Raw genomic sequence first — 14,271 nt, 5'->3', positions numbered from 1 at the left:
GCAATGTCCAGAAAATCAAACACACCTGAAGGAAAGTGCACACTCTTAGTTTAGAAAATACGCTGTTTAAACCACGGTTTGTTTATAAAATGCAAACTGTTTTTTGAAGACCATTTGTCTTTGTTTATTACCTGTATAACAAGATGTCTTTAGAGAGGCTTAGCGAAATCAGTCAGCCTAATTAAATGCACATAATTGGTCATAAAAATGCTCGAAGTTGGGTAATGCTGGATTATACCAAAGTCTGCAACTATTGTGTGTGGTTAATAACCATATACATAATCCAATAAGTGTTAGTGAAAAAATTCTTATTTTTGTGGGTTGAAACGAGGTGTTTTTACTAGTTTTTTTTTTATAAAATTTGGTTATTAATCTTAATTTTTGCTCATAATTGGATGAGTTTACCAATTTTAATAGATTACACTTTTTTATGACAAGAATCTAACTGGAGTTGACTTGCTCTAATTATGACTTGACTTGGGCAAATAAAGACTTCTTTATTCAAAAAGACTTGTTACTGAAGTCATTTCAAAACAACCTTTTTACCATATTGTCTTATAATGAAATGCTGTAAAATCCTTAACCTATATTTAACTTACCTGTCAACATAATTCTTCCATTTTCCATCCGCAGTGAAAGTTGAGTTGGTAGCACTAAGAACCATCCTTTTTACTTGATGTATTGCACTAATCGATTTACTTGCTAAGCACAGCAGGGAAATCATTCCCTAAAAAGTTTCATAAAAAAACACATTATAAAAAGAAGCACTGATTTTAAAGAGAGATCAGGTGGCACCATGTAAAGACAAATTACTCGCGCTTGTGCTTTTATTTGCATTTTAAATGACCTTCATTTATACTTTGACCTGATGAAGCATGGTTGTGCGAAAGCTTGTCAAGAATTCAATACAATTTGTTGAGAATTCAATACATAATGCCACCTGATTTCTCTATTTACCATCAGACAAATACGGCTATTTACAAAGATTGATTTTAAACTGAAGCTCTGGCTAGTAGGTTCGAATTAATTTCCTCAGTGTATATTTGATACTCTTTTAATAATGGCAAATAGGAGCTGGTATAGAATCCTCTCAGACTCAGAAGAAACAATTTTATATTAAATAATATATATTATAATAATACTTAACCAACCCAAACCCAAACGATAACTCGCACCCAAACACAAATACCGTTTTTTTTCTTTGTGTATCTTTCCTAATGACAAATAGAACTTAGGAATCAACACAGCCCTTTCTGTAATAATAACTACTAAAATGACATGACAAAATTCTAAAACACATGCTTAAAACACAACATATGGATACCTCTAAATCTTGTCTTAAGCTTAACCCAAACTCCTCTTTTATACAGCTTCTCAAATATTTACTTTGAAAACATCTGTGAAACAGAATGACCGCACACAATCCGATATGGGGAATTTCCCATAAAACCACCATATGGTAACATAATTTATTCTGGTAATCGGCCAATTACTATTGGCATTTAGAACAATAATTCAAAGCAGAAAATAAAATCTGATTTAAAAGCAGGCATGATATTAAACCGGTTTCGGTTTTAAGCAATTTAAAAATTTCGGTTTAGCTCCGGTTCGACCATCGATATTTCAAAACCGGTTTGTAAAGTTGCGGTTCGGATACAATTTAAGTTGATTTAAATCCAAAAATGTGTGTCAATAAATGTGAAGAATAATTTTTGAATACGTATGAAATCTAAGTTTCGTGTCGCATTAAAAAGCAACGTTTTATTTGATAAATATTCGTCTTTTAATAAAAGTTCGAACATTGCTGTAAAATACAAGTTGTGACAAAATGATTTTTTACAGGTTTGGGTTCGGTTGACATTCAATTTCTTTCAAAATATTCGGTTTAGTTCCGGTTCGGTTGTTTAAAATCTTAAAAAATGGTTCAGGTTCGAGAAAATTGAGTCCAAAAAACGGTTCATTCCCGTTCGGGTTTGGTTCGACTCTCTGGTTCAAAGCATGTATTCGAACATGGGTATGTTTGCTATATTGCAGCGTTTAATTGTTTATACGGTGTCTTGTGTATGTCAAAATAATTAGGACGATTATGTTTTATTATCTAATAATGAGCAATTTTGCCCAATAAAATTAAAACCTAAATTCGACCTATTAGAAATACATTGAATTAAACAATGCATTGCTGTATGAAGTACTACATTAGTGTCTTGGCGTCGTCACGTTGACATTCTAGCATTCCTAGCATATTGTCCAAATCGGAAATGGAATAATTGACGCATCTATTTTGAAGTTAAAACGAAGTTAATAATAAACCTAATCATATAACTTAGGCCAGCGTGGTTAATTCTGCCGGCTCGCGTATACCATATTATAGGATGTTATAGCCTACTGCTGCTCTAATGATGATATAAATCCGTTAAAACGTTATTGGGTGTTGTTCAAAACTAAACTTGGTCCTAAACGGCCTACTGACATTTCCGACCCACCCATGAAAACAACCCCCTGATATATAAAAAAAACAGTCTAGTTTTGGTTTAGGCCAGTGGTTCCCAACCGGGGAGGAATTCCTCCCTAGGGAGGAATTTTATGAGTTCAGGGGAGGAATTTCATAAAAGACTGTAACAAAAATTACATTGTAAATGTTAAGAGAATATTTTGTATAACTATTAGGAATGTCCCTTATAATTTGGATCCGGTTCACATTTGGAACAGTTTGTAAAGGATTCTGAAATCGACATACCTAATTATAAGGTTCTTTTGCATATACCCATGTAAGTCAGGATTTTCTGCTGTGTTGCAGAGTAAACCAAAAAAATAAACTTGGTGCTGAGGTTGACTTGCGCTGTGCACCGTCCACGAACTGCGCCGCGTATATACAACTACTTTCAGAGCGCAAACAAGAGCAAATTTCACATTGAGTTGTAATGTGAAATAAAAATATTTCAAAATGCTACAATTTTTTGCGTTATATTTGTTTTTCGTTTTATGGGGAGGAATAAATAGTTCAAAAATGGGTAAAGGGAGGAATGTAACAAAAAAGGTTGGGAACCACTGGTTTAGGCTATCAATATAATTTCAAAAACGTCTAAAATAGATAAATCATTGTTGCTATAGCAAATTCCCACAAAAAATTGCAAAAACAATCTTTTTTTCTACTAACAATACCTAGTTAAAGCTAACACCAGCAAAAATGAATTGAAAAAATGTATGGCAATTTATTGGACGTTTATAGAAATAATAGAAAGAAGCTATGATTTTCTAAAGTTTGTCCATACGGAACAAAATCGATCATTTTCCAATCAAATTAATTTTCCATTTCTTGTTTTCAAGATAATATAAAAATAAGAAATAAAAGTACACTGTTTTGTGCACATTAAACTGTTGTTTTTGCATTAAAATTAAACCAACTGCTACCTGTTGTGCATCACAAAAGTGCCAACCAAAGCCGAAATTGATTTTTTAATTAGAGAGATGTAATTAAGATGTAATGCAACAAAACAAACAGACAAAACCCATTGTTAACACTAACAACTCCTTCAACCTTGAATCTCAACATTATTTTCCCCCTGTGCATTCGCAAAAGGTTTAAAAAGAACTTGGCATTAAATTCAAGCACAATTGCGGCCTTTATTTGGTCTTTTTCCTCTTGCAAGAAAGAGGGTTCGGACCCTTTGCTTTTTTCCGTTTTCTTCTCTCATAAGTTTTATTCGAAGGAGACACAATCTCGGCATCAGACTTCATTGCTTTTAGGGAAGAAATTTGTGTTTTGCCAACTGCAAGCTTGCCCTAAAAGAAGAATTACATTTAAGTTGACATATTACTGTAAAATAAACAAAGATGTTTATGGGATTTTGACATGACGTTGGAAATGTACAAACACAGGGTTGGGCAAACAACGTACGGCCCGCGGTATAGATCAGGCCCACCAGCGCAAATCATCAGACCGGCGACCTACTTTACAAACTGGGCACGAGGCCCTTTCTAATATTTTTGGCTATATCGACTAAATTATAGCAAAGGCTTTATGCAAATCTTGTTCCTCCATCGAGTGTAAATGGTAAAATACCCTAGTTTATTCCTGACTAACAGTCCTTGCGGTCGTTATAATAACATGTGTAAAGTGTACCCAGTTAAAATTTAACGGTCCCCAGAGACCTTTCTGAGTTTAGTTTTGGTCCGCAACTAGAAAAATGTTGCCCACTCCTGATTTAAAGAGTATAATTTTGTTAGACATATAAACTTTTGATCAGTACAGCAACGTACATGCATTGTACACAGTGTACTCTGTGATTAAGCCCTTCTGGAATCGTACTGGCCAACAATAGCGGTACATATTATATGGTACACCGTATGCTCCGAAAGGTATACCGAAATCCGTCAGCTTGATTAGGATTATAGTGCAAGCAAGGCAGGCTAGAAATACAACCTGCGGTAAGATTCGAACTCACAACCTCCGGTCATACTAGGACCGTCGCTCTACCAACTGAGCTACACAGGCTCAGAGGGGAGCACATCGAGAAATGAACATCACCGTTGCCTACTGCATCCTGTTAGGGGGTTAGAAGTAAGACATACATACAAGTAGAACTTCAATGAAAAGATCAGCAAACAGTATTCAGCAATTGAAACGTAAATATACACAATTTATAATACTGATCAGGCCCACTGATTTCAGTAAGCCTTTCCGAAGGCAGTTTGTTGCCAAATATTGATTGTTTACTATTTTAAATTATGCCCCATACTTGTATAAAAAAAAATTTATACAAATTTTAGGAATACCTACCATTGAAAATTCTTTAATAAACTTAATGGTAGCAAATGATGGTTTATCCAAAATCACACTTGTTTGGTAAATATACAAAACTGGAATACCGGGAGTCGATCGAGAAAACTTAGTTAGGTCAGGATCCTGCAACGAATTATTAATAAATAATTATTAATTAGTCTTGTTTCAAATATCCCAAAACTTTTTAAAACAAAATTAGACCTAGCTACAATCTAAAAGGATTGCCTCACAATTTTATGGAAAAAATTCAAAGACATAGTAAGAATAATAAAGCCCATACAGAAGTAGGTCAGACTATGTTGAAAGTTAATTAGGAGATATTTGAAACACTTCTGTATGGGTTTTGATATTCTTACTACTTCTTACTACATTGCTACAACCTATACGATTTTGCTTTAAAAAATTGACATTTAAAGAGTTTTCAGAAAAATTTGTAAGCTTTTGAGGACCTTATAGAATTGTTTAATATTTTCTAAATATAAATTTGAAAAAAAAAACAGTATAAATGTCAGGGTCAACAAAATTAAAATGTATATATATATTTTTTCATGTCACTTTCTAAGCACATAACTTAAGCTGGAGATAAAATAATTCTAAAGAAACTTTTTATTACGTATTTCAATTTAAACACTTTTAAACAATCATAGAGTTTGTGGCAACCCTCTCTAAGTCTAACAACACCAATAAACATTGAATTTTGATAACACCCACTAGAAAGTATAAGCTATCTATATATACAAAATGACTATGATAAAATGATCACTAAAACTCTAGGAAGGTAGTATCAACTTGAATATATCCAAAATAACTGTTTTCAGCAATTTAGCCATTGAACAGGCAAAACCACTGCATATATTTTCCTAGGGTTGAATTTTAGTGACTGGTAAGAAATTTTAAGAGATCAACTACTTCACCTAACTGAAACACACATATACACAATGTGTATTCTGTGATCAAACCCTTCTGTAGTTGGACTGACCAACGTAATGGCACCTGTATATAGCACACAAGATGCCTTCGTATAGGCTTACTGAAAAACTTGTACAGCTCAATTGGTAGAGCGACAACCGTTATGACCAGATGTCAGGAGTTCGAACCTCACTGCAGGCTAGTTGTTTTTTAGCCTGGCTTTTCTACACTAGAATCCTGATCAGGCTGGCTATTTTCGATAAGCCTCTCCATGGGCAATGGGCATTTTGCGTACTATATAACCTAAATATGTAAAAATATGTTTCCGTTTCATTCATTGGAGAAATGGTTTCAGTTCTCAAATAATCTATAATCAAACACAGGCCATCTATATTAGTTGAATCCAATAAAAGATATTTACAAAGTATTCTATCAAATTTACCTGTGTCGCGACAAAATACTTCTCATCATTGTGCTTTCCTATTACACTTTTGAGGCATTCCAGAGCGGGCACAGTTTTTCCTCGATGCGGGCACGCTCGCTTGGAAAAAGTGTTCATTATGTTGAGGGCACCTTGTAAATCATCACCAAGAAGTTTCAATTCCGCTAAGACACATCTAACATGCAATAAAAGAACTATCTATTAGTAATCAGATTTGCGCTAAACTATTTGTGAATTTGTAAAAAAAATAAGATTTATTTCGAAATATTTACAAAATACAACATACAACTACTCCTGGGCTTTTATTTCATTCTAAGTATAGCTACAACCTCCAGTCATTATCTTAAGATTTATTTGAACAGTTCACAAAATGCTGCATACTTCAGCACTTATTTTGAGATTTATTCGAAATGTTTAAAAAATTCATATAGGCTTTAATTTTTATCATAAATATAGCTACAACCTCCAGTCATTATTTATTTTAAAATTTATTCAAAATGTTTACAAAATCCTTATACTTCTGTATGGGCTTTAATATTTGTTCTACACAACCTCCAGCCATCATGCTTAACAGTTTTTTGATGAATTGATGTTACTGATTAGGACCTAATTCGTATTGACTAAGCATAAATGTAAAGAAAACACATACGTTGTCAATTACTTTTACTACTGTTGTAGTAAATATAAATTGCTGTAGTTTGCCAGCAAATACGTATATGTTACTATGAGAGAGGGTGAGCACCTCACTTTTTTGGCTATTTAAACTATCCCAAAGTTTTTTTTTTGCGCTTTGCACAAATCTTGTCCTCCATCGGGTATAATGGAGTTTTATTTTTTGCGATTAACAACATATGTTGTGGTTGGTATAAGATTCATAAATTCTACGTAGTCTACCTCCCACATTTAGCCTTTATTTTACTAAAATTTCTGATATACACGATCATTTAACTAGGTTAAAGGATACTAGGCAATTATTTTTACCTCGCACAAACACATCAGGGCAGAGATCACTTGGATATCGAGGACCAGTGGTATAGGGAAATATTGATATCAACTTAAAATCATTATCATTTCACCAATTTAAAATTAAATACAAAACTACATTGCTCCAATTATTCTAACTTGCTATTTCACTACTCCAGTAATATTTGTTTTTTCTTTAGCATTAGTATTTGATATAGTTTACTTCCTGGTATATATGCATTTGTTTTTTTGTTTTTTTTTCGACTGCTTCATTTATTGGTGTCGGGATGATCTTATCAGAGTACTACTAATAAATAATTTAAAAACTTATAATAATTTAAATAAATAGTATTAATATGTTTAAATAATTCTTGTGTTTGCTAATATATATTGTGAAATGGGGCACCTTGACTGGTAAACCTGTTGGTTGTATCGGTGCCTCCTGGATTACTAAATAATCGTATAGCTTTTGTTGTTGTATTAACGTTATGTGCCAAAATAACAAATTGAATTGAATTAGTCAACATTTAACGGCCAGTTCAGACCTTCTGAGTTTTGTTTTGGCTGCGACTAGAAAAATGTTGCCCACCCTTGTGTTGATGTTTTAACTTTGAAATTTTGGCACAAGTCTAAAAGTAGGTTGTGCTTCTTAAACCAAATAACTACAATAAAATTATTTGATTTTACAGTTAAAAAAATATATATATCAGCAAAATTAAATGATGTTTAGAAGTAAATCCACTTATTCGGACATTTTGGGTGTAAAATTCAGAAAGAAGTAAGAGTTTTTAATTAAAACTATATCTTAAGCAAATCTATTTTACCAAAACGGACTCCAACCATAAAACTTGAATCAACTTTAGAATAAAATACAGTTCGAAATAAGAACGAAGTAAGACTAATACCTAATAGAAGTAATAACGCCTAAATCAAAAAAGTCCTAAATCCGTCGGAATAAGATGTAAATCTATCAAAATCAGGCCAATGAATCCTTTTACATTACTTCAAACCCCTTCCTTAAAAAAATCACTAACTTTTTGGCCATTCAGGCCTTATTTAAATGAATTTCAGGTTTTGTGTCAAATTCAGACAATTTAGATATTATTCAGTCATGTATATTACTAGTTGGCTTTATTAGGTTGCTGTTTTTAATACTATGGTATTATAAATTATTCTGCTTTAGATATTGTTGATTTGTAGGTCTTATTGTGTGTTTCCAAACTAACCTTGTAGTGCCACAATGTACTTTGCATCCAAAGTACTTGGTCAGTTGGTTTAGGATTGAGATTCCACTTTTGGAAGCAGCTTGGGCAAAAGTTCCATCAATCAAAATTTGGAAAGGCTCCTGGAATCTTTAATATACGGAAAAGACCATGAAGATTAGGCATGAAAAAACAAAATCTTTGAGATATTTACCATTTTTCTACCTTGGCATGTAATGCTATGCAGTATGACAAATTCATTTGTGCTCTTTATTTATAGCAGATCAAACTTGATTGACATATAAATAATAGAAGCCAGTGTTGTAAACAACTAATTTTGGAATAACTTAAGTGCCAGTCAAGTCATTTGCCTAAAAAAATAATCCCAAGTCAAGTCTTTTGCAAAGCTTACAAGTCAAGTCCCAGTTCAAGTCATTATTAGAGCAAGTTGACTTCAAGTCAAATCACTGGTATAATATTAAAAGAAAAACTAATAACATTAGTAAACTCTACCGATTATAATGCATGAAAAAGAAGGTTTAAATAAAGAAGATTTTTTTATACTTCGGAGCAACAAAACACAAGGTCATTCTTTTAAAATATGTAATCCTTCAGTAAAATCTAATTGTAGAAAATTTTGCTTTTCCCAAAGAGTTATTTCGGAATGGAACGATCTAGACAAAGAAACTGCAGAAGCAGATAATCTAAATCAGGGATGTCCAACCTATGGCCCGCCTTATATTTCCGTGTGGCCTACCACTCATTCTTACTTTTAGTAACCTTTATTAAAAACATTTGTTTCCACTATCATCAAAACGTATATAAAGCGCAGTATTTGATGTAGGCCTAATCTTATGTTTTTTCTGAGACTATAATTGAGTCATGTCGCATTTCACCATCCATCGAACACTTTGTGCACCCATCATTGCTAAGCAAGATGTGAGTTTTTGCGGACCGTTTTAAGGAAATATATCAGCCCAAATATGTAAAAACTCAAATTTTTGCACACCGCAATATTAAAAAAAAAATAAGGTTGAGATTACTTTTATATTTGCGCACGAGTTCACACTCGAAAAGCGGGTGTTTATAAGTTAAGTTGTTTTATTACGTCACGATATGACTTAACATATAGCATCACCCCTCTAATTTGAAAGGTTGTGCGGCCTATCAAAATTTTTTTTTTGGCAATGCGGCCCATTCTGCTAAAAAGTTGGACATCCCTGATCTAAATGGTTTTAAAACACTACTAGTGAAAAAACTAGTGCACAATCGAGGGTTTTACACGAGCACAAAGTTGCTCACTACCTCGTCGGTGCTGCTTTCCTAATAATAGCAGCATCAAAACAAAACTTAAGTAAAATAATTAGGCGCTGGTCTACAATCCTACCACTTTGTTTTTTTGAGCAACGAAATGAGTCGTCAAAAATGAAATTGCAAGAAAGAAATGAATATAATTATAATCCTTATCCCACCCAAACCCAAACTCGCACACTAACGCAAATATAATGTTAGCAATATAAACCAACAGACGAAAACGTGATAGGATTCTAGACCAGTGCCACTGCTTTTTTTAACTTTCAGACAACTTTGTGTTATTGACTTAAATGATATAAAATATGCAGAGTATTCTCGTTTCAAAGTCACTTGTTTACAACTGTGACAAATACACGTACTTGAAAATGTTTTTGTATTGAGTCAAAAGGTGTCTTGCTTGTTTTTGCCGTTTTACTTTCATCCTTTCGCCTTTTCGCTAAAACCGTCGAAATCACATTAGCTGAAACAAAAAACGTTGTTGGTATACACTGTAAAAAACTAACGGTATATTTGCTTTTACATTGAATATGTTTCACTTTTTTAGTAAACACTTTAACAAATGCAGAAAAAATTGAAACCCCACTTAAATGGGGAATTACCCTTTAATAATAATCCAACACATGTACGAGAAAAATAACTGAGTAAAAGTTATAATTAGTTTTAATAGTGTTAACCAGCTGGTGTTAACTACAAAACAACACAAAAATAAACAAAAACAGTTTGCCAATTTTAAAAAACAGCGTGCCAATTTTTTATTCATCGCTCAGTTTTTTACGTGTTGCTGCTTTTATTCTGGTTATGCACAACTACCCGAAAATTACCCACAAAAATAAACTAGGTGTGTTATTTCCAGATTTTAATGGTTGTGTTAATGCAGTATTTGTAAAAGCTTTGACTTAAAATTCCGAAAAGTTTGCTAAATTCAGTACTTTCCCAAAGATTCTGTTACGTCACAAGCGACTTAAAACAATGGCTTTTAGCCAGGGTAAGATTTTTTTACATGTTTTGACAAATTCGTTCAACGTCTTTTGTCGGGAACGACAGAAATTTATGGCAGAAGCGAAAGCTATGTTTTTTATTCGAATCGACTCGAAACTGTTTGCGCCCTTCAATGGGTTGTTCGGCATTACGTTCGAACCAGAGCAGCCTGTGAATAATTTCCAGGCTTTGCAGAAATGTTTCTATTCAATGGTCCCTGACTCATTGGAAAACTGAAGACTAACCTAGCTTTCAATATCGCTATGTTGTTGATCAGTGTGATAATGTTTATCGCGCTCTTAGAGGGTGGATGTTTTCTCTTGCAAAGGTAAATATATTTCAAGTTACCACACGTTATACTGTATTTATTTGAATGTTTTTGTTTCGATAGCCATGTAATTTAAAATAATCTACTCTTAAGTTTGAAGAGCGATATTTTAGTTGCAACGTTGTTTAGGTTTGTATCATTTCTGCGAGGAACTGTTCATTCCAGGAACGCTGCACTTAAAAAAGGCTTGAAGGTAAAACATATTAAGTTACACCAGTATTTCAGTTCTTTGATCGGAATAGCTGCAATTTAAGTTTCCATAAAAAAAGTAAAAACAAAATTGTGCGGTTGTAGGATGCCGCTGAACTTTTGAATGCCATGTTTGCTAGCTATAGCCTACTAAAAATAAACTGTACCTACACTAGGACATGGCCGGCAAACTGTTGGCCACAGAGCCATTTTAAGTGCACCGCGAGGTGTTTTGGTTGGTTTATTTTATCATGGAGTTGTGGGCCGCGTGAATGCTGTACATATATTGTATTGTATTTTAAAAGTTTCTACGCCGTACATTTATTGTATTTGTATTTTTAAAAGTTTTGTGTTATATTGTCCCACCATGGTTCAGGCCCGCATGATAAATGTGGCACTGTAAGAGCCCGACAACTATATTATTTAACTATGTGTAAATTCATTTTTTTCCCGATTCGCGCTATATTTTCGGTAAATGCATGTTTTACATTATGGCATGGCAGTGTTTTCGGCATCAAGGCGCCGTGTAATATTTCACCCTTTCTTGGTGTCCACAACGCTGTGTGGACTCAGACTCCCTACAAAACACAATTTCTACCAACATTTATCCAGTTAATGTATTTGTTTTTATTCAACATTAACTACAATATTAACATAATGTATTCCTTTTTTGTGTTTGGTTCGAACTTTTTACGTGATTGCGGCTGCCGCCATTCAGCTGCGGAGGTGATGTAGTGTTAATATTCTATATAGTGTTAATCTTCTTTTAGCTTCATGTTGCGCACGGGTTCGTTCAATACAAAAGGTGTTTCTAAAAACAATTGTTTCATGACGTAACTTTGTGACGTCACACGTCATTCTAATGCATCCAACTCAAAACAAATATATTGATCCCCCCTGTTTTGTAGTTGTTTTACGTAGCGGGCCTTCAATAGCTTTAAAAAGAGTATTCAGGGCAGCGCAAATAAATTTGCCGACCACTGTACTAGGATATAAGACTCTTTTAAACCTGTCGGATAGATTTCATATGAGGTAAGACAACACACAAAACGGCAGAAACTTACCAAAAATTATAATTTCGTCTTGTGAAAAGTGATAAAAAACTTGTGCTTTATCTGTCTTGATAATAGATCTACAGCTCAATATTATAATAGTCTAGTTTTTAATGACAGAATTTACTGCGAGTAAACATGTTTTTTTTCGGAAATCGCTAAATTTATAAACGAGGCAAACATTCATTTTAATTGTAAAGAACTATAAACCCTTAGCAATACATTTTCTCCTTATGGTTCTGCGTAAGCCGTTGCTTTGACTAAACTTTCAATGTATGAATATATATCATTTTTAATTTAACGGTCAGTGTCCAATTTTGTTAATTTGTGCCTGCAATATTTTTTTTCACAAAGATTTCAAGCAACCCAAACAACGATAAGTTGCTGACAATTTGCATTCCGGCAAGAAAGAAATTCGAAAATATAGGATTGCGAGGTAATTGCTGTGGGATTTTATATTGATTGGTGCCTTGGGCTTGGGTGTACACCTTTTTAACCCATTTTTGTGTATTTATAGGTCAATCAAATGTCGCCGTGAAGTCCATTGCCAGACCTTCTCTGAAACTACCATTCGAGCCGTTCCTGTTACCTGCTGATATGGTTGTGTTTTTTTTACAGGGTTTCCGACCAATGGACCACGCGTGCACTTGATCATCACCTCCGACATGTTTGAAATATTCCTTGCTCACTTGGAAAGGAATGTCTCGACCAAGGCTAATGCTCTTCTGAATAAACTGAGCCAGCGTAGGGTACAGGATCTTTTAACCCCATCGCCTGTATCACCGATTCTCCCCCTATGTTCAACACAGAGCAGCCAAATTATCCAGGCCGTATCTAAATCAACGCAGCAGATCTTCATATAATTCACGATTCAACTCGACAAATCCTCTGTAAAACGCCAAATTACTTGAAACCTGCTCAACCCAGACGGTTAACTCAGTAAGGGCACAATCCCTATATCCGTCGCAAGCCAAACCTTTCAGTTTGTCCCAACGCCAATTCCAACACAGACCATCAGAAAATGCGTTATGTCCGCCCGTATACAAACGGTTAATCCGATCCTCAAGTCAGTTCCAACCCAGACTTCCCAATCCGTTGGTAAACCCGCATCCACACAGACCTCTATTTCGACAACAGCCCCTGTTTTCACTCAAACTATTGGACAGGATTCGAAAAGTTCAAAGTCACTTGCTGTGTCGACTTCAACTCAGACCTTCCAATGTCACATGTTCTCATCGTCAATGTCTACTCAGACTTCCCAAAGTGCTGGTACCACTCTTTCCACCCAGACTGTAGCAGTCGTTAGTTCGCCTGTAAGCACACAAACAGCTCAAACTCAACCGGGTAATCTACTTACATCGGACATTGGAACCCCACAAAAACGACAAAGCACAACCACATTCACCCAAACCATTTTCGGAACTGTACGAATGTTGCCGGCGCTAAAACCCAGGTCGAAGTTAAACAAAGGAACACAAACTACTACTCTTCCAGCAAGGGCTGGTCAAAGTACGTCGAAGAAAGAAAATAAAACTGACAAATCTTCCGTAGTTGCAAAAAGACTGCGGCCAGTACTAAGCAAGTCCCATGTTGTCGTCACTAACTATCCAGGATCAGATGAACTGGGAGGATTCCTTGCTCCTGAACTTGAATACTGGCTTCAGAAATGGCCCAAAAGGAAGCACCCGTTTGTAAAAATTCCGAAATTCAGCAATGACGATATCATAAAGGCACTTAACAAATTGCCAAATAAAGAAAGCTTTGAAACAACTCCCACCGAAGAAGATTGGGAAAGGTATTACCAAGAGGAGTTGGCGGAACTGGCAAAAGAGGACGCACAGATAATTGCACAGAAGGCATGTTGTAAAAGACAGGACATAAATTCCCTCCGTAATCCCGGAGATACGACGAGCAAAGATACACTTCTTGTAGTAGATGACATTATGAAAGCTATTAACCAATTACCAAAGAAAAAAAGCTTTCGCCAGTCTCCCACTGAAGAAGACTGGGAGCGGTACTACCAAGAGGAGTTTGCGGAACAGGCGAAAGAAGACGCACAACGGCTGGCAAAGAAGGCAAGATCAAAAAAATCAACAGAAGAGAGGTCTTTC

The 14,271-nt window shown here is 34.7% G+C and overlaps 2 protein-coding genes and 1 non-coding gene across 3 annotated transcripts in view; all 3 read right to left on the bottom strand.

The window, feature by feature from the left end:
- The window catches only part of LOC146141593 (insulin-degrading enzyme-like), a 28,490-nt gene extending 27,767 nt beyond the window's left edge, over window positions 1-723 (bottom strand). Inside the window, exon 1 of the mRNA XM_083390424.1 lies at window positions 600-723. Within this exon, the coding sequence (XP_083246550.1) occupies window positions 600-664 (65 nt within the window). The 5' untranslated portion in view covers window positions 665-723. The remainder of the gene's footprint in view (window positions 1-599) is intronic.
- Window positions 724-3,210: 2,487 nt separating this feature from the next.
- On the bottom strand, window positions 3,211-10,181 carry LOC146141591 (rRNA-processing protein UTP23 homolog). Its single transcript, XM_083390045.1, has 5 exons — window positions 9,973-10,181; window positions 8,324-8,449; window positions 6,135-6,309; window positions 4,781-4,906; window positions 3,211-3,783 (listed from the first exon to the last, which is right to left on the bottom strand). The coding sequence occupies exons 1-5, from the start codon at window positions 10,032-10,034 to the stop codon at window positions 3,625-3,627; spliced, it is 648 nt and encodes a 215-aa protein (XP_083246171.1). The 5' UTR covers window positions 10,035-10,181; the 3' UTR covers window positions 3,211-3,624.
- Trnat-agu (transfer RNA threonine (anticodon AGU)) lies at window positions 4,421-4,495 on the bottom strand. Its single transcript has one exon. It is a non-coding gene; the product is annotated as a tRNA-Thr (tRNA).
- Window positions 10,182-14,271: the final 4,090 nt, after the last annotated feature.

This window comes from Ascidiella aspersa, chromosome 5 (genome assembly GCF_963924565.1).
Source record: "Ascidiella aspersa chromosome 5, kaAscAspe10.2, whole genome shotgun sequence".
In the NCBI taxonomy this organism is placed as follows: domain Eukaryota; kingdom Metazoa; phylum Chordata; class Ascidiacea; order Phlebobranchia; family Ascidiidae; genus Ascidiella; species Ascidiella aspersa.
The sequence above is the reverse complement of the archived record's forward strand: the minus strand, read 5'-3'. Positions and strand labels throughout refer to the sequence as shown.

Bases quoted from the DNA above. Each gene is read 5' to 3' on its own strand.
- LOC146141591 (XM_083390045.1), bottom strand. From the start codon at position 10,034: ATGAAAGTAAAACGGCAAAAACAAGCAAGACACCTTTTGACTCAATAC. The intron at 6,310-8,323 runs GTTAGTTTGGAA...ATTGCATGTTAG, and splicing joins GTACATTGTGGCACTACAAG to ATGTGTCTTAGCGGAATTGA. The intron at 4,907-6,134 runs GTAAATTTGATA...AATTCGTTGCAG, and splicing joins AGTATTTTGTCGCGACACAG to GATCCTGACCTAACTAAGTT.